General features: G+C 38.2%; 1 protein-coding gene across 11 annotated transcripts in view; it reads right to left on the reverse strand.

Annotated features, from left to right (window-relative positions):
• Positions 1-24,111, reverse strand: part of ATP2B2 (ATPase plasma membrane Ca2+ transporting 2) — a 398,492-nt gene that overhangs the window by 87,248 nt on the left and 287,133 nt on the right. For all 11 annotated transcript variants that reach the window (XR_010305183.1, XM_064156366.1, XM_064156370.1 and 8 more), the window contains 3 exons: positions 4,606-4,863; positions 3,567-3,692; positions 1,301-1,426 (listed from right to left, as the gene is read on the reverse strand). Coding sequence is in view for 10 of the 11 variants with exons in the window: in XM_064156366.1 (XP_064012436.1) it covers positions 1,301-1,426; positions 3,567-3,692; positions 4,606-4,863 (510 nt within the window). In the remaining variant the exon portion in view is untranslated. The remainder of the gene's footprint in view (positions 1-1,300; positions 1,427-3,566; positions 3,693-4,605; positions 4,864-24,111) is intronic.

Raw genomic sequence — 24,111 nt, forward strand, 5'->3', positions numbered from 1 at the left:
GGAATTTTTTGGTGTTAAGCTGCACTCAGCTTCAGTGTCTGCACAAGAGGCTCATGAGAATCTCTGGCTCTGGGCAATAAATTACAGCCACAGTAAAGTGCATCAGTCTGGTATCTCCCATTTCTCTTTCCCTGTCTTTCAAGGCTGTCCACACTGAAACATGAGAGAATCACCAGTGCCCTGAGCAACACAATACACAGAGAAAGCTGCTCCAACAAGGGAGCTTGAGGCAGGCAGCTGTCACTTGCAAGCAGGTTCTTAAGTTGCTCCACCTCACCTACCCTCTCCCTAGGCATTGCCATGACACTGCTGGATCTGAAAAGATCTGTTTCCAAGAGTCTTCCTCTTACTGATAGCAGGATTAGACTTCAAGATACCATTCAAAACTAGCCTGACATTAAAGAAATGTACTAAGTAAAATGTTTGGTAAAGCTACATCTATTCTTTTTTATTAATAGTCAAAACCACTATAAAGAGTGGAAATGTCTAAAAAACTCACATGAACTGGCCCTTAATTATGTCAAAAAGGTAAACTTGAAACAAAACTCTGAAAGCAGACTTGAACAATTTACAAGAGAGTATGAACAGGAACTGGAAGGGACACACATTAAATCACATTTCTGCTTAGTGTGCAATCCACAGATGAGCAATTGCATATGACATCACACTACAAGAACGTGAAAAGTATAAAGAGATTCCTTGATTTCATTAACTGATACAGAACATCAAAGTTAAACTCCGTTAACATTTCCTGCTATTTTCTTGTCTTTTACTATTCTTAGGTTGACCTTTACACCTTAAGAAATTAAAATGCCTTTAAAGTCAGTCATTGACATTAAACAACCAGGCTAGCAAAAAACCACATTTTATCTTTATTTCTGAAGCTCAAAGAAAGATGCTATTTCCATGACCAAGGGGTTTTTTTTTGTCAATTTTTTTTCTGACAAAGAAAAACCCTTGTTATAGAGATGTAAATGTGCAAGAGCGAAACCTTAGCAAGTTTTTGGTGAGTATGGATATATGTAAAGAAGACAGGGCAATGGGAGGATGCCCATGTATTCCTTTGCATTTAATTATGTACTGAGAGCCTGCAGTTTCACACTGGAAAAACACCTTGTTATCCAATGTACTTATTGGTTAACAGCATTTGCTGTTTTTCTGTGTGGCATGTGATGATAAAAATGTATACCAAAAAGGAAGTTTTTAAGACCATATTTATTTATTAAGAATGGAAGAGAGCTCCAGCTACACAAAGCCAAACAGCTTTCTTTGGAGCATACTCATGTTTTGTGAAATTTACCTTTCTTGTCTTTCTTTTCTTCTTCTTCTCCCCCAGCACCTAGCAGAGTAAAGATGATGCCTGTCTGAGAATTCACACCCACAGCGGTCACAAGCATTCGTCCAGAGCCTTCCATGACGTGAGTACCTGAAAATATGCAACATAAGTTATATATAGCTGAAAAAAACAGAAATAAAACTATTGAATGGTTTATGCCAGACTTTTACAATAGAACTGAGTGAGATTTGTTACGCTTGAAAATATATTGAGGTCAATATACCAAAAATAATCCTTTTTGGAGTATGTTATTCTCAAGGAAGAACAGATGTTTGACTGCACATCTTGACTTGTACATCCTATAATCACACACAGCAGATACTCTGTTTAAAAGAAATGCTGTTGCTAAGCAAATGTACACCATTTGAAAGGTAAGAGTTCCACTTCACACAGTTAATTCCCGTAACTTCGAACATACTGTCCAGAGGTCTGCAAACGTTCCTCTGTGACACTAGTCAAGATTAGAGTTGCAGAAATTAAGTTAAACTGTGTGCAATTTCTTCCATCATTCTCAGTTATGATTGATTTACAGCCATAGGGAAAAAAACTAATTTTTGAGACAATTTCACAGTGAAAAGTCAGTACAGAGAATTTTTTTTCAAGGAGCAGTTTCATTAAATCATAAGATTACCAAACAGCAAGAACATGACATACACTTGAAAACAAACTCAGTATGAGACATTTCAATTCTTCTAAAGTAAACCCAAGTAAATCCAAGGTTTTATGAGAAGAACCATTTAACTAAGTATTTTTATCTTTGTATTAAGTAAATTCCTTTTGAGAAATAGTTCATGCTTTATTGTATTAAAAATATTTCTTTCCATCTCTTATTCCTATATCAAAATAAATATTAGGTCCATCTAAGATCATGGCCTCTTAGAAAACTTCTCTCTGAGTTGTGCAAACATGAACAAACAGAAATTCTTAGAAACAATAAAAACTATCCTGATTTACCTCTCAGAAAAAAAATGTAACAGAGGATTTGCAAAAGGATGGTCTAGGCAATTGCACACTTGCTATTTCTCAAACAGTTTGAAGAACAGCCTATTGTTAGGACAAGGATTTAAGGCCAGTTAATAAAAGCTTATTTTAAAAAATCCTATCATTGAAGGATAGGAAAAATGTGCCAAGGAAGGCAGTAAATGACCATTTTTTCATTTAATATGGTGAGAAAATCTTAATCTAGAATGTGCATTATTGAAGCTAACACAGCATGTACTTTTTAGACAAAATTGCAACTGAGCATGAGACTGAAAAAAACCATGCTCCAAATCTAGTAATAATGTGGATGTTGAGGTGCTGGAACGTGTTCAGAGAAGGGCAACAAAGCCGGTGAAAGGCCTGGAACACAAACCCTATGGGGAGAGGCTGAGGGAGCTGGGATTGTTAGCCTGGAGAAGAGGAGGCTCAAGGGTGACCTCATTGCTGTCTACAACTACTTTAAGGGAGGTTGTAGACAGGTGGGGTTGGTCTCTTCTCTCAGACAACCGGCAACAGAACAAAGGGACACAGTCTCAAGTTGTGCTGGGGGAGGTATAGGCTGGATGTTAGAAGGAAGTTCTTCCCAGAGAGAATGATTTGCCATTGGAATGGGCTGCCCAGGGAGGTGGTGGAGTCACCATCCCTGGAGGTGTTCTAATTGATTCTATGATTCTATGAACAATTAAGCACAGAAACTCATTTAGTTTAATTATGTCACTGAAATTGATAGAATATTAAAAAATGTTGTTTCAGGTGCTAATGGTGAAAATAATACTGCCTGATTCAGGATGTTTATCTTTCAGTAGATTTGGGCTCCAAAACCAAACTGTGGCTGCAGTTCAAATGTTTCCTTTTTTCAGTTATTCCTCTGTCAAACCTGAACTGGTTTTGTTTCCAACAGATCATTAAGGGACATGTACACTACACACAAAGTGTTTAAACAGACTTTAAAAGGCTTTGAAAGTTAATGGTTAAATTAAATTTACAATTAATTGCAACAATTATTATTTCCCTGAGTAATATTTCCCCTTTCATCTGAAAATGTTTCATTACTTCCTGACTTTATAAAATAAACATGACCATCAGAAATAATTGCACACAATCAAAAAACAGTAGTATTTCTTTGGAATGACAGCCAAGGCCAGAGTCAAATCTGGCCCATCAAATCCTGATGGGATGGAAAAACAAGACAATACATGAGCAAAGTAGTGCATAAACAACAAGTCAGCAAGAATTCAGGTGGATTTACCTGACAGGAGCATTGGGTCTTTGTCAACAGACTTGCGGACTTGGTCTGACTCTCCAGTCAAAGAGCTTTCATCAATTTTAAGGTCATTTCCTTGAATAAAGATCCCATCAGCAGGTAGAAGATCACCTTTGAGTGAGAACACGGCAATGGAAAACCACAGTGGTTTAGTAACATTGTTTTTATAACAGCATTAATGATTGTTACTATAAAAACAACAACAAATGCATTAAAATGTAAAATGAAATCATCTCTCCACATTAGCCACATTGTTGCCACCCTACAGGGAAGGGCCTTTGTATTGCCAATTTTTTTGCCTAATGCCACCCCAGAATCACTGAGACTGGGCATGGGGAGTGCTCTTCTTGACATGACATGAAGGTTCTTCTGTTAGACTTCATCACAATAATCAGTGGCTAATAAAGAGGCAAGCTGCTCTTTCTCCTTCTCCTCTCAGGAAGCCCTTAGCTGAGTCCAGGAGAAACCTGGTGGTTGAAAGAACAGGCATTTTCCTGAAACTGGCAGAGTTCACAGAATCCTTGCAAAAGTCTGCCTGCTAACAGAAGCATGGGGCTATCCTCAGGCATACAATTATAATGCATTCACCTACTAGAGGCATCTGATCAGCGGAGATTTACGGGATCCCTAGCTCTGCAGCAGCCTAACAAGTGGGCTGAGCACAGAAACAATTGCCTTTCACAGAGCATTTAAAAATACTCCCTCTTATTCCTAACTGGACAGAAACCAGGAATGTAATCCTCCACAAATGAGAATTACCTTTGTATGAACGGTTCTTGTTCTTGTCAGTGAAAGGAAGTGAGAATTACAAAACCAAAATTAATTACCCTGTGCCATTCTATAGCAAATGTCTCAGGTTTTCCTTTTGCCATAACAGCCAAATTGTTATCTTACCACAGACTATAAAGACAGCACATAATTTTGTGTCTTATAATACTTCCAGAGAAGTGAGTCTACACTGCTAGAAGAAGAAAGGGGAACAAATAAGGTTCAGAAAAGCAGACATCTAGTTGATGGAACTTACCATATTTCACCTGTGCAATGTCACCAACTACTATCTCTGCCACTGGGATCTGAATAACCTGTCCACCTCGGACAACAGTAAACTTCTGCTCCTGCTCAATACGACTTTGAAGTCCACGAAATTGCTTCTCCTTGCTCCAGTCATTGAAGGCAGTGACAAGTACAACACAGATAACAGAAAGTAGGATGGCAGCACCTTCAATCCAGCCAGCTTCAGCCTCACCTTCATCTTCAGCTCCTCCTGTTGCAGTACCACACCCTGCAAAGACAATATAAAGAATCCTTCAGTCAGGCAAAAATCAGTTCTATCACAAGAAAAAAAAATTGCTGCTTTTCAAAGTACTGTTTGGTAAATAAAACACTGCAGAGTAGAGAAAAAGCAGAAATAAAGATGTCTGAGGAAAAGAGAAAGGAAAAAAAGACAAATGAAATGATAGATCTTTTAATATTTCTGCTGAACAAGCTAACCCTGGTAAGCCCAGACTAAACAAATGGGAAAAGAAGGCACCAATTCTGTTACCTAACAGAAGGTTTGACAGTTTCCCCATAGCCATCAAAAGTATTTCCACAGATCAGTTAGAGTGAGTAGCATTAAGCAAAGCAAAGGCATTATATTATGATTTTTTTGTTTTTAAAACAACCCTTTAAGACAAACCAGATTTAAGAAATAATTATCAAGATAATTTCTAAGTAGTCACAAAGACACTGAAAAGGATATTTGTCTAAGAAATACTGAGATGAACCAAGTATATTAGCATTTAAATGTGATAATTAATTGTATTAGGGAACACTGACTAAAAATTATATTATTCTTCCTCATTCTTCCTTACAAAGAAATACAGATGCATATTTACAGAACTGTAACTATCTTATAGTTACAAATAAAACAGTATCAAAAAATACATTCTAGGTATTAATTCTGATGTGAATTCTGCATTGTTTGATAAATACTTGCTATTTATTTATTTGAAACCAATGTGCAATCAAAATTTGAATAGATTACCTGGATAGTATTGACAAACTAAAGGTAATACAGCTCTCCTTCTCAATTAAAGACCCAAAAATAAAACCCTAGTTCATAATAGTGGACAGCACAGTACATACAATAAAATCACACTCAAAGTTATCTGAACTGACAGGAGAGAGAAAAAAAAGAGCTCAGTCTGAACAATAAAGCCTCCTCTCCCGTGTGACTGAGGGAGAAAAGCAATATGTTAATTTTTCATGAAGATCTGAACTAGATAGGCACTTGACATGACTTTTCCATCTTACCCAGGTACCAATGAGCTTAGCAAGTTAGCAACCATGCTATTTCCATCTGCAACTGAAGTTTAATTTCGGTGTATTCATCACCTGTCACTAGAGGGAATTAACAAGCAATTTGACTCTGTTTTTAAGTTACAAAGATTTTCTTGTAACATAAGCATCATAATTCATTAACCAGCTGAGTAATTACTCTTGCATATGAACAGTAACAAAATTACCAAAAGTCAAAAGAAGAAAGATGAGATTGATCATCCATGAGAGAGGAAAATTAAATTAAACAGAGTTTAATATACCAGCGTTCTCTGTAGTTTAAATTTAGACTTAACCCAATTGAAAGGCAATGTGATGCCAACAGAAGGGGCTTTTCTAGCAGAGATGTCCTTAGGCTGACAATCCAAGCTAACCTTTATCTGCACTAGAAGAACCTTGCTGAAGAAACCATTTTTATAGCACCCAAGTAAGAAATCAAGCAACTTTCTGCAAGTTCAGTGACTGAAGTTACTTAAAACCAGCCACAAATGCACTCATTAAATTTGCTCTGTTTAACCTTAATCATCCTAACTGGTCTACATTAGATTTTAGATCCCTTTTCCAAATCAGTAGATTCACTTTTACCTTGTTTAGATTAAGTGGGGACAGACATTTTAGCAGGGGATGTTGTGACAGCACAAGGAGTGATGGGTTTAAACTAGAAGAGTAAGATTCAGACTAGAAAGAAGGAAGAAATTTTTTACACTGAGGGTGGCAATACACTCATCCAAGCTGTCCAGAGAGGTGGTAGAAGCCCCATCCCTGGAACTATTCCAGGTCAGGTTGTTTGGTGCTCTGGGCAACCTGCTCACTCCAGGGGGTTGGACTAGATGGCTTTTAAAGGTCTTTTCCAATCCAATCCAAACCATTCTATGCTAATATCCTCTCTGAACAGCAGAAAGTTACCATTGACAAGAAATTAGTCGTTATCACTCCAAACAGACCTGGTCACTACATTGGAGATGTGTTAGAGAAACAAAGTGGCAGTTAATCGGTGCACCTGAGCCCAGAGCTAACACACTGTATAATGAATGACTTGAGAGTTTTCTGTGATCCTTCAATAATACCTTCCTGATTCATAAAGACAGGTAAAAAATTAAAATACTCTTTGACTTGAGAGATTAATTTTGTCTATATGTGTTGCCAGAACTGACTTCCACGTTAATTCCTAGTTCCTATAACCAAAACAATAATCTAAGAAAACATGTAAAGAATACAAGATGCTAACATTAAAGTGAAAGGAACTGTGTTCACCTGTATCTCAGATTATGCACAAGCAAAGAACATATCATATTACAGCTGAAGAAAATATCTGCAACAATGAAAGAAAATCTGAAGACACAAGTTCTTGGAAAGCATCTCAAAATTTGACAAGTTTCCACACTAGATAATAATTCATGAGTTTAACTTTCAGAGTCTTGAAAATATTCTCCATGATCCAATAGAAACAACAGAAGTTCAAAGGCATTTCATTATTTTTTCTTCATGCAATTAGACAATGCTGGTTTCAGATGAAGAAAAGGTATTTTACTGTAGAGGAAGGAATTCTTAGAGTGACAGCAGCAGAGAAGTTCATTGATAGACATGGTCAAAATCAGAACTCAGTTATTTAGCTGGATAGAAGAAATGGTGAGTTGCCTTACAGATTATAAAATCCTTACAGATTCAGCCTGGCTTCTCTACAACTAGCAGTGATGCTTCCCACAGTGATCCATTGGTCCGGGTTATCTGACACACTAAAAGAAACTTACACACAGTGGTAGATGGGTAGCATGAAGCATGTAGCTTCTGCTGCTCTCATTCAGTATGACTAAAACCAGTCAGCTGAGAGACACCACAATTTTAAAGTGTGGTGATAGTACACAAATAGGAACCTTGCTTCGTGCTCTGCAGATCCCCAGCATGCAAGCTGGCCAATCTTATCCTCTCTCAAAACATTATGAGCATGTGTGTTTCTGTCTGCTCTAATTGATACCCTCACTTAATCCCATGTGTCAAATGAATGTGGGTCCTAAACTACCAGGAAAACAAACAAACAAACAAGTCCAAACACTACCACCCCTACTCCCCAATAAACAAACACAAACACCCCACACTCAATCAGTGTTTCATTATCGGTGTGTTTGGAGGCAGGAGGAAGCAGAATTCTAGCTGTGTAAGGAATTTGAACATAAAGGACCAGATACCTTCCAGGTGAATACCTAAGATATGCCAGGTAGATAGCTGTAACAGCAGTGCATTTTGTTTTGGTGGATCTAGGCTAATACAAACAAGAGCAGGCTCTTTAACGGATTAACCAAGCTGATAATGAGACTTCCCCAAAATTTGCTTTTACAGTCCCACAGAAATTAAATCTAGATAAACTAATGCAAAATGTGCATATCTGTCCTGCAGCATGAATAAAGTTCAGCAACTTTGGGGGAGTAAATATTTATCAAGTTCTTACAACAGCAAGATTTCAGGAGAGATTTAAAAACCAACAAACAAAACTGATATTTACAGACAAGCAGAATTTAAAACCTGCCCTTTAAGAGATGACTTATCTGTCAGAAAACATTTTTTAGAACTCTGCTGTGTTCTTGCTTCAGAAGTATTTTAGACATAGTCCCTTTTAAGAGAAGGGGGAAAAAAGAAGGATTTTTGCATCTCTGTTGGTATAAACTGGTAGAATTCATTCTTATGTGCTAAAAGAAAAACATTTGCCTTTTTCTTCTGTCATTATTTCACACAGGATTTTCTAGAAATTCTAGAGAGATATGAATTTACAAGATGAAACTGTATGCATTCATAGAAGAAAAAAATGCACGTATTTCTTAATGATATACTGTCCCTAATGTAATACACAGAGTTACACAGTGCTGTGGCAGGTAAGAGGAAAATAAGGAATATAAATAAGACACACAAAAATGTACTAATATGTGTAAGTAGCACAACACAGTTTGAAAGATGTTTATTCAGAATTTTCATAGAAGCTTTAAAAATTGTCTTAAGGTCCAGGACTCCCATAATGCTTTCATTAAGATGTTACTTGGTTCCCAATGTTACTAAAAAACACTCCTGAGATTTTATTGGAAGGCACCGACCAAAAGCATCAGAAAAGAATTTTTAATATGTGATTTGTGGCAGGGCTTTATTCCAAGACAGCAAATTGTGAAGTACTTACTCCAAATTATATTTAACGTAAGTCCTATTTGTCAGAAAATTCAATTCCAAAAAGCAAATCAGTAAATCAGTAAATTCTACCATAAGTTTAAACATATGCCATGAGTGTGTCACTCCCCAAAGTCATAAGACAGAAAATGCATACTTAGTCTGAAACTCAGATTAGAAAAAATTGACTGCTAGTCAAGGGTGTAAAGGGCTGTAAGTCCTTTGGTACAGAAAAACCTAATGAATTAATAAGAGAGATTAACTCATTTCAAAGGAGTGAGCAGGAACATATAGGCGAACCAAAGTCTCCACAGAGAAGTGGGAGGACCTTGGCCATGGGACCTCAAAGAACATTCAGAAACACGGAAGAGGACCATTATAATGGTAATGTACTCAAAAGTACATTACCAGAAACTTGTAAAAGGAGAACAGAGTTTCAAAAGTTCACAATTTGATCAGAAATAAGTCAGCAAAGAGTCAGAATCCAAAAGTAAAGAGAATTCAGGAGAAAATTAATGACCAAGTAATTCAAGCAAACGCACACAGAAGCCACAGTACCTGGGTTTCTGTCTCATCAGGGATTATGAGCTACCTGGGCTCAAGAGCTATGGGCTACAAAACCTGCCCTCTGGAAAGTTGCGCAAATATCCAAGCACTCAGACTGTGCTGGACCTGCTCGTGCACTTCGTTAACTGCCAGCAACTTCAAAATGAGCCTGAGAAGTCTACGTTGCAGTAGCAGCCCTTTAAGGATTTAGAAAGAAAAACTAAGACATTATTAAGACTTAAGATATTAAAAACTGCAGAAGAGAATCATATGACAGAAAAGACTTGAATACACTTACGCCAAAAGGGGAAGGTGAGAGAGAAAGCTGAACGAGAACAGGTTAAAGCACTTCAGGAAAAGAGTAAGCAAGAAGCTTCACTGCAAGTGATAGAAGAAAACAATTTGGTTGATTTTATTAATCATCTCATTTGGTGAAAGCCAGAAAACAGGGAGGGGAGGGGGGAAGGAAAAGGCCACAAATAGCCAGACAGCATCACCTGACAGGTTATCAGGCTCACATCCCATTGGAAACCATAATGGTTTTTAGCAGCATTTCACGATATGTTTATCATAATAGCAACCAAGACTGGGCAAATACAGAGAGCGGCATACAAGCTGTGTGCAGCTAAAAAAGAATAGCTGTTTAAGATTTCAAAGAGCTAAGAGGAGATTCTTGAAGCTGCTGTGAACAGGATAACAATGCTAATTACAAAGCATACAGTCTTAACCTGCAGCACAGTAATTTTTAAATCAGAAAAAGTACACTTTAAAAAACCTGTGAACATCTGTATTCCTAAGCCCCAACCTACAGCACATACCTCTCAGCTACTCATTTCAACCTACACATTGCTATTTTTAAGCTGAGAATACCTTGTGGCATTTGAATTCCCTAGGAAAATCTCATAGACGCCCCCAGAGGTAATTTTTTTAGTCAGTCAAACTGGTTTTGTCATCAGAAAGACAATAGTTCCCATGATAAAAACTTTTTATCTAATGGCTTTCTGCAAAGACATTTTTCCTCAGCTGCAAGGCCAGCACATATGTTACCAGAGCAAACTGAGCAGCTCTAAGTTACAGCTCTTTCATTAGCAGAGCTGGGCTTTTCTTACTCAGACCAGAAGTGATGTCACTTATTTTATCAAACATATTCTGCTGTGTAGGAAAAGAAACAACAACAAAAAAAAATGCAATAAACATAAACTCCCCTCCTAACAAAATGTTTTTGAAGCTGTAATAGATGCTGTAATATTTGTTTGAGCAAATTTCCTCCTGGGTCAGATCACCCACTACAAAATTAGGCCAAAAAGTGATTGTCAGTCACTGTAGTACCATTGTTCCTTCCCCAAATCCTCTCTGCAAGGATGCATAACCAGATGCTAAATTACTTCCAGGAAGGGCATGGCACAAGGCAGTGAGGGCACAGGCTGGCAAAGCTGTGTCACCACAGAACCACAGCTAACAGCAAAGGTGCAGAAATTACTGCTGAATTTTTCTGTCATTCTCTCAGTCTCTAAGGACTTATTCAACCCTGAAAAGCATTAAGTTCTCCAGAAACACATCCATTCCTATCACCAGCCATGCAGGAGTTTCCTAGGAATGTGTGCTCACAGCCCAGATCCAAGCATCTCCTGGGCTGCATCCCCTGCAGCATGAGCAACAGGTGGAGGGAGAGGATTCTGCCCCTCTACTTTACCTTCTGCATTGCTGAGGCCAGCTCAAGAGCCCAAATACAAGGAAGATATGGAAATGCTAAAGTATGTCCAGAAGAGGCCAGGCCACAAAGATGATCAAAGGGCTGGAACACTTCTCCTATGAATAAAGGCTGAGAGAGTTGGGATTGTTCAGCTTGGAGAAGAGAAGGCTCCAGAGAGATGTTAGAGAAGACTTCCAATATTTGAAGGGGACTACAGGAAAGCTGGAGAGGGATTTTTTACAAAGGCATGGAGTGACAGGATGAGGAGTAACAGCTTCAATCTGAAAGCAGATTGTTTTAGATTAGAAATTAGGAAGAAATTCTTCCCCAGGAGGGTGATTAGGCACTGGAACAGGTTGCCCAAAGAAGCTGTGGATGCTTCAAGCCTGAAAGTGTTGAAAGCCAGTTTGGATGGGGCCTTAAGCGCGCTGGTCTTGTAGGAGGTGTCCCTACCCATGGCAGGGGGTTGGAACTAGATGATTTTTGAGGTCTCTTCCAACCCAAGCCATTGTTTGATTCTATGACACTTACACTGCACACATTTCAGGTTTAGGGTGCTTTCTCCTAAATCACTGTAAGTGATTTTTGGATACTTATTTGAAAACAGTATTAGAATTCCATGCTTTGTAATACATCAGTGAGTTATATAAGGGCTCCAGCCAGGGCGGGGGGGGGGGGGTGGAGGAAAGGAAAAAAATATACTGTCCCTGTAGGTTAGTTATGTAACTGTCAGCCTTAGAGTTCAATATTAAATATTTACACATTTTTGACATATTCATGCAAGAAAACAGATCTATGAGCCCTGAAAGCATATATATTCTCACATTCAAACATTTACAAGCAGGGAAATGTTAATTTAAATATTCTCTCAACTTCAAGGGATGCAAAATGTTGAGCAAGATTCTTCTGACCAGCAACTCCAAAGAAATGCATTTTGCAAAGACCAGTCAGAACAACGAGGCCCTGACTCCACCAAAGACAGCGGAAGGGAACAAGACCATACAGCTATCTGTGTAATGTTTATATTCAGGTTTGCTTCCTTTTATAGACATAAAGAAAGGCTAATATGGGAATTTTAACCACAAGTCCTGCTCTCGGGGATCACAAAAGAAAACCTTGACATCCAGTTGCCATAGTTTTACTGTAGAGTGCTCAGAACTAAAAGTGTCTGCTAAATATAGCCTCGTATTCAAAGGTGAAGCAGTTTTCAGATGGAAGAATCAGAACTTGAAAGCTGTTCTCTGTGTTTATTAATAAGAGTTCAAGTGCTGCTACTCAACAGTTCTTGCAAGGTCATGTCCTAGCTGAGTTTTACTAACAGAAGGAACACTCGTGGAAAATGTGAGAAGATTTTATATTTCATCCCAAAGTTCTAAGTCTCATTACCTCATGTCCCCAGTTGAGAGTTAAGTCGTGCTTGGCAACCTGGAAATCTACCTAATGAGCAAATCTGAAAGCAACCCAGTTTTGTTGATGATCTACACATCCCTAATGAAGGGAAAGTATCTATGGGACTTCATTTTTTGCAGTCCAGCACAGATTTGTGGAAACTAGATGTAGGTCAGTTTACATTATGAAGCAATTATTTAATTTGCAGGTCCCATATGACATGATCTGCACATTTTGCACTTTACAAGTTCTTAATATGTTGTTACTGAAGCCAGCTCAAGTCTTAAACTTACATCACTCATCTGTACCACTGACATCCAGCAATTAATTTGCTCCCAAAGCACACTTTGTCCTGATGAACTGGATAGAACTCCTAGGTTTGATATGGTCAACCAAAATCAGAGTGAAACCATCCTTTGGACAAATGCTTGGCTCCTGAAAACTGATATTCTGCTCCATTCCATCCAATTTGAGAAGTGATACATCTGCTTTTCTTTCTGAGTCCGTGACACACTGTGTATCATTTCAATACTTTTTTTACAGTTACCTGTTCTTGAACAGAGAGTGAAACCTAAAGCAGGCTTTCCTTGCTGACTCTGAGAATCTCTGTAAATCTCTGTTTTCTTTTTTGTTGCTTACAGATACACCAAGTGAATGGTATTTCCAGTCCCATATTGAAATAAAATATCAATTGACATTAAAAAAAAGACACACCATTATTAGATGAGCAGAATCTCACTTGTTCTATCTCATCCAAAAGGTGCAAGGTTCAAAGGAAAAAGGGGAAAGCCAGTCAGAAAGACAGATAGTGAGGCTATATACCCAGCCAGAAAAGTAAGGAGTTAAGAACCAGAAAGTTTGTAAACTAGAACTTGAGGAAAAAAAACAATATCTACTAAACTAAATTTTAATGCAACCTTGAATAGTCCAGAAGTAGGCACTTGTAAGCATTTTAGAATACGGCAAAAAAATATGATAGCATATTATAAACCAACCAATGGAATATATTTTCATCAAGACATTTATAGAAGAGCAATTATGGGCACTTAAATATCTTTCCAGTAAATTTATTTGCTATGCAACACAGTAAGAGTCAGCAAAGCAAATGTTATCAGACATACTTACCCCATTATAACAAGCAGTCACAAACAGCATCACAGGCGCTACTAAAAGTATGAGACAGCAAAAACTTTTTCAAAAAAGACTAAATTATGGCATTAAATAGCCAGTATTTCCTTAAAGCTTGTAATTAATTATTTAGGGGTTAATTGAGAGAAGCAAAGACAACCAGTCAAAAACTAAACATTCCCAATACAGGAGAGTTCCCAGTTCCATAGAGCAAGAGCTTTGTCTTGCTAGGAAGGCTATGCTGGGATCACTGTAACACTGACTTTCTCCAGTAAAGACACAAGTTGCAAACAGCTTTGGTATCTGCTAGCATACCCTGTAACTACTCCATAAAGAAACATATATTTATTATTACTATTAAACTGTCCCTGGAGAGATACCAGAAACATTTAAAACCAAACATACCAAATACTGACATTTTTCAAAGCCAGTTGGTTTTGATGTAACTTGTCAGTTCATTGGAAATATTCATATTCACAATGACAATTATGCTTAAGGTTGAAGATGTCTTTGTATTAATCCAGGAAATATAAAAATGGAGTAAGAAAATTCTCTGAATTGAAGTCACTGTGCCAAGACTGCAAAGCAGGTGTACTTGGTCTTGGACTTAAATACACACAGGCTCTTGTACCAGTGTGAACAAACATTGTGAATAAAAATGATAGGAAGAAGCTAGATTTTCTGACAGCATGAGCAGCGAAGTTGCTGTCCACATGTGGCCAGTCATGCACTTGAGTAAGTTTCATTAAGTTTGATTTAAATGCTCACCTTGCTATTAATAAACCTGCATAGGGAACACTGCAACTGTTAGGATAAAGATGTTTTAGAAGAGTCTTATTAAACATAAATGACCTGGTTAGATCCTGAACACACAGGTGAAGAAAACAAGTATACAATCTCATGAAAATATGGTACATTTGGAACTTCAACTATTCAGGCACTCTACAAACACTTCAGAAAGCTAAAGCTGCAGTTAGTTCCCAAAACCAGGAAGAATGCTCCCATTTCTCATACAGCAATCTCTGATGATTTGCAGTACTTCCTGAAGACAGCTGGATAGAGAGGAGGATTTGAACACTTCTTCAGCTACCACTCCCTGTGCAGATCACTGAAAGCATCAGGAAACACAGAAGCCCATGAAAATAAATAAATGTTTAACAGAAAACTGCATTCATCAGGGCACTTGACTTCAAATGGACCTAAGAAAAACATTTAACATTTCATAAATACATAATCAGATGGAGAGCTGTCTTTCTTACTTATGCTTCAGCTACTCACTCCTTAGAAATGAAGTCTAGTCTTTATCTGAAGCAGAACGATCAGAAGAGCAAATCATTGAAGAAGGTTTTTAAAGTGGCATCTGAGTAATGGATGCTTGTACTGTTCCATCCCTCTCTGATTGTGCTCTAATATAAACAAAATGTACCTGCTGCCAAATATACTCCCTTTTTTCTTTTCTCTTTTTCTTTTTTTTTTTTTTTTGTGAATGTGCTTTAAAACAAGATGTTCTAACCAAGATGATTTTAGAGAAAGTCTCAATGTAGCAGAAATGGTATCAAAAATTTGGCCAATTATACTGAAAAAAGCTGACTGGAGCTTCTAAAAAATACCAGAGTGAGCACAGGATGAAGTTATGATTGCTGACCAACACACTTAATACATTTACACCATTTAAAGAGTAACTGTCTACTCTCCCAACCCACATGCCCTGCAGAAAAAGGTCACTAAGAATAGGTTACTGATTTTAATAGACCACTTCAAACTAATTAATAGATTCTCAGAGGTTTCAACTTGAAAGTCACCACTGAAGAAAATTTGCAGCTGAGTATCTTAAGCAACCTAATACAGTCAGGATACTGCAAAACCAGACTATGACATCAGCGAGATAGCTCACAGAAGACTTCAGCCTCTTTTGATGCTCATCAGTTATATTTATGAGAACAAGAAAACGATGTTGAACAAGACATGGAAGATTTGCAGATCTCAGCCACAAAACCAGTTCATAAGCTGCAGCGTTTACTACTTTCATTAAGATTTTCATCTTCATTACTTCATGCTATAAAGCTTTAAGGTGTGAAAAAGCATGTCCGTAAAGGATTAAACATTATATCATAACGTCTTTCAGCAGAAGGCATTAAAAATTTCATCAGTGTGGCCCTATAAAAGTAGTTTTATAGTGAAGGCCTATATGCTAAGGAAATGGGTTTCTGGACCATATTTTTCAGACTAATTTCATCCCAAAGGCTAGAATGAAACCCCATCTGAATGCACATCCCTTTTCTGTGCTTCCCTAAAGCACCCTGTTCCCTGTAACTTGGGACAGACAGGAGATGTAATATCTGCAGCATACTCTGAATCCAAACTAAAATGTTTATGTAGATATATCCAAATCAAGCTAAAGCTGCATGTAATTAGCATAAACTCCATTAGGAACACACATTCTATACATTCTGCATGTTTCAACTCCTCTAGGTTTTAAGATTCTGAAAGTTTATGCACACTTAGCTGAAACAAGATGAGCAGCATATCCTAAAGGCAAAAATCACATGCAAGAACAGACATTAATTGAAATCAGGATAAATTGTTACTTTTCTGATGAGGCTTTATCAAGAAAGTGTTTCAAGTTCATCCACACGTATCTGAAGTTGAGAGATTTTAAGATTCTTTTTCTCACATGCAAGGGCTCATACCTCATGCTGAGTTGGATATTTTGTCTCTGTTTTATTGTTACTGGTTTCTCCAAAACTCAAAAAAAAAAAAAAAAACCCAACGCCCAAGATGCTATCTATCTGCCTTGTCATCACAGTTTTTATGTTCAAAAAAATGTACCTGTTTCATTTCAGCCATCTCAACTTACAAATTTTCTCCCCAGATAAAATTTCCATTCTACTTCAAAAACGCCAACAAACCATAAGCAGATGCAGACTTTGGGGTCTGACGCGGTTTGTGTAGTCTAGTTGGCAAACTGCAGCCTCCTTTGAAGCTGTAAAATAACCCTATACCTAGTCCAAAAAACATTTTTAAAGATGTCACATAATAAATACCTTTTATGTGATATTTTAAAGCTGACTTTTTAATCTGTGACCAAATGAAAAAAAAAAAAAGACTATTGCTTTATTTCAGATTGGATTACAGTATAAACTATTAAGGTTAACTTCATACAAGATGTTTTCAGAGCTTCTTGGGTTTCATTGTTTTGGAGAAATTTTGATTTTTTTTTTTTTTTAAATCAGATAAATATTTTAAAGAAATTATTTAGTTCTCTTTGTCGAGTTCTGTGCAAGACTTATGCTTTTCTGTGTCACTGGCATCTTCCCATTTCAGATTCCTAATGAAAAGCTGGGTAGGTTCTCATAAACAGCTGTACACCAATATTTATAATCAGGTTGTCTTCAAGCAGACAAAATATGGCTGGACAATAATATGACAAATTGATCTTCACATCCATGTGAAAACATAAAAGGTGGTGATGCATTTACATTCTTCGGGGAGACATTTATGTTATACACCAAGAATAACTGTCTGATGCGTGGACACTTAGACAAATTATCTGGGGACAGCACAGAATTTCCATCACTGGAACTTTTTACAAATAAGGATGACAAATGCCTGCCAGGAGTGGCTTAAGTATTGTTGATAGTGCTTTTGAGTATGGGGACAGAATAAACGACCTCCAAGATCTCAAGTAGGTTTTCTCATATCCTGCCTCTTCTTGTTTGCCTTTGAATGTCGTCATCAGGCTGTGGATTTACCAAGCCAGGGGTGAACAAACAGGAGCATTCTCTGATTTATATACCCAGCACTTCTCTCAGCTCTGCACTCCTAATATAGGGAGTGCTGGGGAGCTTAAAGTAAATACAGCTCTGCTGCTCTGCATAGGATGAAAACAAGGCCAGCAAGGCCTTTCTCTCTGCTGCAGTCACAGTCCTCTGGACTCTCTACTGGACATAGGGTACAATGCTCAGATGACCCCCTGCACTGCCTCCCCCATGACCCCTGTGACAGAGCCATCCAAAATGATGCAGTGGTCCCAGATCCTCAAACTCAGCCAGTATGAATGTGCATAAACATGCCAGAGTAGTCATGTTTGCTCAGTCCAGCAGTGAGGCACCAAAGCAAGCTGCTATGGCACTCTCTGAGCTCTTGTGCTTTCCTCAGCAGGATCATCTTGAGCACAGGGCTCCAACACCCTAGAGAAGCTCTGCAGGCTCAGTTTATGTCCTGATGGGTTTGCCAGCTACAGCTGAATACCAACAGCCAGGCTCCATCTGGCCTACAAACAAGCCACCAAGCCACCTCTGCATCATCCTCTCCATAAACCCACTCCACACAGGACTCCTGGCAATTTATTCATTCATGGAGACCTGATCCTAAACTTGTTCCATCATTTTAATCTAGAGAACCAGAGATGCTTCAGAAATTAAATCTTGTACCCAGGTAATGACAACTCAAATATGCACAGTTTTCTCCTCATGAAATCAAATATTGGAAGACAGTGAGATAATTTGCACACAGGTGAGTTTGTAGACACATGTAATAGCTGGGCACTTCACCCTGTCCTGTTCTCTGCTCCTGGATATTTAGACTTTGTATTGAAGGAGAGTTTAGGGCAGGAATTGAAAAGACACATTCTTATGCAAGTTCTTACATCTAGTTAACAAAACTGATTGGGTTAGTATCACTAGAAGTCATATGCTACCTCTCCTCACCTGGCTTTGGGAGGAAGGAGGTTAAAATGGCAGGGACTGGCTGAATAAATTGTTCTTTAGAGGAAAAATACTTCTTTTTCTGATGTTTTCCAGGATGTCAACTGCTTTTTCCCTTGTGCTGACAGGCAGTTTAAACTGCTTTAAAGGATCCTTTGGGGAACTCATGGTTTAATTTTTATGAATATTGACTGTTTCCTACAACACTCGCCAAAAGCTGTGTTTTGATAATCTATACTTCAAGATCAATCCATTTTATATAAGGTGCTATTTATCTAATAGATGCACTTCTATTTTATTCAGCTTTTCTTGTGAATTTTCCTGCTTGGATAGCACAACAAAAATCTCCAGTGCAATGACAGCTGCGTCAGTGCTGTTTGTTTAACAGCAAAGACGACAAAGGTTCCCCATTAGGACATATCATCTTTGAAGGCTGCATGGCCCTTATACCCTCTTATGTATGATCTGGTTTTCATTGATTTAGCACCCCTCAGTGCCTGAGAAGCATTATGTAACATGTTCCATACAGACTTACAGAATAAAACACACACTTTAGGGTTTTACAGTCAAAGCAAAGGCACTTGAAAGTGCTCTGGGACAAATTTGTTCTAATGAAGGGCTAAACCAAAATTAAATTATAACTAAAGCCCTCTGAAGAAGTGCCTGGTTTGGTGTAAGACAACGTTGCAATAGACAAATGGTTGAGAGTCCAGCAAAATGTAAACTGGGGCTTCCATCCTGCGAATAGTACAGATCAAGGACTCGGAAGCAGCAGCTAAATTTCCCTGTCGTGCTAAGGGGCGATTAGTTGACATGACAGTGAGGATTACAGGACAGTTCAGCTGTTTCCTTGACCTTTTGAGATAGACAAGAGATTTGAAGATGTTTGCTAATTATTGCTGCTTTCGCCATCTGCAACCAAATTTTGACAGTATTTTAAGTCAGTGATCAGAGATGCTCTACTGATTTGGTATTTTTTACTGGCATTGTTCATGAGGCAAGGTGATGAAAGAAGATTCAAATCACTGCAAAGTATTCAAATAAATTAAATTTACCTAATTTTATTTTTTTAAAAGCTTCACATTTTCTAGGGTACATTCTGCATTATGGAAGGGACTTAAAGAGATAATGGATTTTCAATGTACCAAAACTATTCCTTGATAACATTTAATGAAGTGCACATGCACAGACTGTGTAATTAGTTTTCATCTGCGTGCTGACTTCATAACTGGGAGGGCTGGCAAAAGGCTTACAGCTGTTTATTGCTATGTACTGGGGGGATTAGAGCAACTTCTAAAATAACATTAATGCTGGCCTCACAAACTAAGTTGTTACTCTGCTCACATTTATGTATTTTTAATGCAATTTATGTTATCACATGTAAAATGCTTTTTTAAGAAAAGATTAAGATCTAAAACTGCCACAAAGAACAGAGAATCAACTTTGTTCAGCTGACTCATTTCTGACATTTCTGATTCTTTCACTCATTAATTAAATATATTGAGTGCATATTAATGAAACCTAGGCAGAAAGAGTCTGAGAGACAGGGAGACATATGCAGCACTTTCCTGTGGAAAACTTTATGTCCCAGGACTTGAACCTACATGACTCTCAGTATGTAAATGTCTGACAAAGCACTTAAAAAATAAATGTGTTCCATTAACCATGTGAGCAGCCTTACTGGAGCAGAATGTATAATGACAGATATGGACTGTATGGGTACAGACAAGGTAGAAAATAATAAATTCTGCCTTAAAATATGTAGCTTATATTCAGTTATATTTTGCATCTCATTGGGAAGGAAATTCCTCAGAGGATGGCTCAAGAGTTTCACATGGTTATTTATCTGAAGTCACTTTTAATTAAATTTAATTCAATTTGGTTGAAGCTCCTCAATAATTAATGTTTTTACTTTCTTTAACCTTTTTGAAACAATTGCTTGTCCCCCAGGGTCATTTAAGCAACAGGGGCACAGGAGTATTTCTTGGTTAAATGAAATCTTGAGCTATGTATAAATTTGATAGTGCTCATTTTTAGCGCTAAGGTAATGCAAATCATCAATATTAATAAAGATATAAACAATAAACCCAGTATGGTTATATTTGGCAGGAACTGACTGTACTCCATCACAGAATTCAGTAACACTGAGCATCATTTCCAGCAGCAGAGGAGAAGGTAGTGCTCCTGCAGAGCTAACCCTGCTATTCATTTTATACGCAACGTTCGCTTCCTGCCCAAATGACACCTGTGCGTTTCTCCTACGCCAAGGTGGGTTTGCGTACACAAGAATCTATTTCAAGGTCCCCCAGGAGGCATTCTGTATATTTAGACAACTTGAGAATATGATGATTTCATCAGAAAAACATAAGATTTCCAGAAAAAAACAGATCAATCTGCTAAGACATTGCATTTCCTGAAAAGAGAATACAAGTCCTTTACATTCAGGGCAATAACTGAGAAAAGGAAAAAAGCTTCTGTGGAGGCAGGAAGAAAACTTTTAAGAACTGGATGCTGAAAGAATGAGAGACTCCAGACACCAGTACCTGAAAATATCAAATTGAGTGTAGTTGCATCACAACAATTGGTAAATGAACAGAAGGGAAGAAGACCATAGATTAAAAACTGGAAAAAAGTGAAGAACTTGATCAAATCTGACATCAACCTGTCACATCATGCATGGTACCACAGACAGCGTCTTTGTCCTTCCTGCCTCAACCTGCCTGAATTACAGACACTGTCCAGCATTTGTCTACATGGAGAAGCTGGAAGGTGATGCACAGCTTTTTTAATCCAAGAGATTCATAACACCTGTGATAAATGTTGGGGAACTGGGACAGACAATGTACCTTTATAACATGACCTTGCATTTGAATCTAGCCAAAGCACAGCCTAATGCAGCTGTTCCGCTCCAGCAGAATTTGCATCAAGAGCAAGGAACTTGCAAGGAGGAGGATTAGACTGATCCAAAGTGATTGGAATATCTTTTTACAAAATGTACACAAGTATAGACTATAAACTGGAGAGAATTTTTACTTTTCATTCCTTTCCTTGTTGAGAAACCTGCACTAGTGGCTGCTCAAGTCTTGCCCACTGTGACTGATTTCTGAATCATAGAATCAGACAGGTTGGAAAAGACCTCCAAGATCATGCAGTCCAACCCAGCCCAGTCCAATCAACTAGACCATGGCACTAAGTACCTCGTCCAGTCTTCCTTTGAACATGTCTTGCTCAATCTAATGAAATGTCAATAGACATTTTTTGGCTCATATTTTCATAGGCAGTAAACCCAGAGAAGATGTGAACAGTACAGGATTTCAGATTCCAAGCAATAGATCAGAGCAAGATAGAGAGGTTAAGTTGTGTGTTTGAATGTTCTGGGTTTTTTTTTCCCCTCAGACTTTTACAGTTTTTTGGTCTAAAAATTACATGGCTATCTTTGCTTCCACAGTGAAGATCTTTAGAGCTACCTCGAAAATACAGCCCAAACAAGCATGTTGGCTCCTGTATTTCCATGTCTGTGACCTGATGTCCATTCAGTCCGTAGACATGTGCTTATCCAGGTTTACACATAAGGAGCATAAGATGTGCTGGAAATTGAGTTGTACCATGAGTACAAGTGAGTACTACCTCCCCAGGAAGGCCTATTAACACATGGAAACAAGAATAGCCACCATTGTCACTGGAGCTGTGGATCAGCTATATCTTCTCTCTAACTGTATGGATACTCTCTGATTTAAGTCTCCACCTTAATCACCCACTGACCAAGCCATGAGGCACATTACAGAGCTGTGAATCCCAGGAAACACAGTTTCTTGTAAGGCAAGTAAATCATAGGCAGTCAGCAGGCACCCCAGCCACAGCAGCAGCATATCAGCACCACCAAGAGATTGACAGTGGCTTGGGAGGGCCACATTTGAGGGCACAGTGCCCCATTTCTGCATTTTTTCCCTTTTGTTGACTTGTTGCTTGAGTAAGGGGAAGGCTAACCCAGGCAAACCTTTGCTGAGCAGTATTAACCAACATGACCAATCATTTAACTTTGCTCTCAATACAGAGTTGTGTCTTGGGAATTCTAACAGAAGCTCCCTCAAACAAAAAAGACTTTTCCTTCCCTCTGCCAAAGCTGCAAAGAATTGTACACTTCAAAACAGACATCATGCCTATGGCTTCCTGCAGAACACTGGGATGTAGCATCTTGCCTCAGGCTGCTTTTTTCCCCTTTCCTAATCCACAGAGGGAATCAGAATTCAAGGAAGAAAAGCTAAAGGCTTTGTTACATTCAGCAGTCAGTTATTGTCAGGTGTTGATGTGGGTTTTGCAACACCTAAGAGCCACATGCGATATAGGGCCTGAAGACAGCATCAAGGGAGAGGATTGCAGAGGGTTCAGAAATTACTAGTGAAGGTGTTAGAAGGTTGAAAATCTTTAACTAGTTCCACAAAGGTACAGACGGAGAATGTAGCAAATCTGGGCAATGCTGCTGATGTGCTCTAATTGCAGGGCAGACTATATAAAGAGGGGCAGAAGAACTGCAAATTGTAATTCAGTCATTCCTTCAACAAACAACTATTTCACCAGACATCTAAAAGCAAAGAGTCAATTCCCCAAAAAAATAAAACCAACTCAGGTGGGAGATTCCTGCAGATCTACAGCAAAAACACAGAGGTCTGTGAGCAATTGAGGGAGGCACTGCCATTTGTCATTCCCTTTATGGGTTTCTCACTGAGTCTAAGCTCTGTTTCCCAAAGGATGTTTCATTTCCTCAGGCAATGTAATGGTTTGAGACTACATTCCAGGTACTCAATCTCATTTCTATTCAAATACTGTGTAATAAAAACAGGACACTGGAGATTTCTTTACAAATTGTACACAAAAATTACTTCACCATACACTGACAAAGATAAAAACTTAGATTTAGTCTCGAATTGACTCATATCTCCATAACCAAAGAGGAATGAAGATAGGACTCCGTCCATTCATTACATCCTGTTTCTGTCTCGTAGGCTCGCTATTCTGCTTGCTCAGGGAACAGTCTGTAATCTACTAACCCAGGACACAGAAGGATCATCACCATAGCAGAGACTACATCTGCACCAGCACTTTTCTCTCAAAATACATTTTCTAAATCACAGCAGCAGTTTTGCACTTTTTTGGAAGACTGGAAAAATGATTCTGTGTGGATCAGTAATGAGAGCAGTAATTGCCACAGGGCTGACAATAATTTATGCAGAAGTTCTCAATTGCTTCTAATGGCCTGTCAGATGGTGAAAGGGAATGCAAAGCAGATCATAAAAGCAACTGTAGCATAGCTTCTGAGAAGAAAATTCTTGAAACCTTCACTCTTGCTAAGAAATATGAAAATACAGGAACTGAAGTGGCTTCTGGAGATGCAATTAAAGAAAACAATGTTACTATCTAGTAGTTCCTGTAGATAAGATTTTGTGATTGCAGCAGAGAATTAAATCATGTTTTTTCCCATACCTTAAATGAAGAACTGTAGGAGAAAACAATCTTCAGGTATTATCAGTAATAGATGATGTGTTCCTCCAGCTAAGGTTGATTGAAGAATGGCTACTGGTACTTCAAACCCACAAAAATG

This window comes from Pogoniulus pusillus, chromosome 16, assembly GCF_015220805.1.
Source record: "Pogoniulus pusillus isolate bPogPus1 chromosome 16, bPogPus1.pri, whole genome shotgun sequence".
Lineage (NCBI taxonomy): Eukaryota > Metazoa > Chordata > Aves > Piciformes > Lybiidae > Pogoniulus > Pogoniulus pusillus.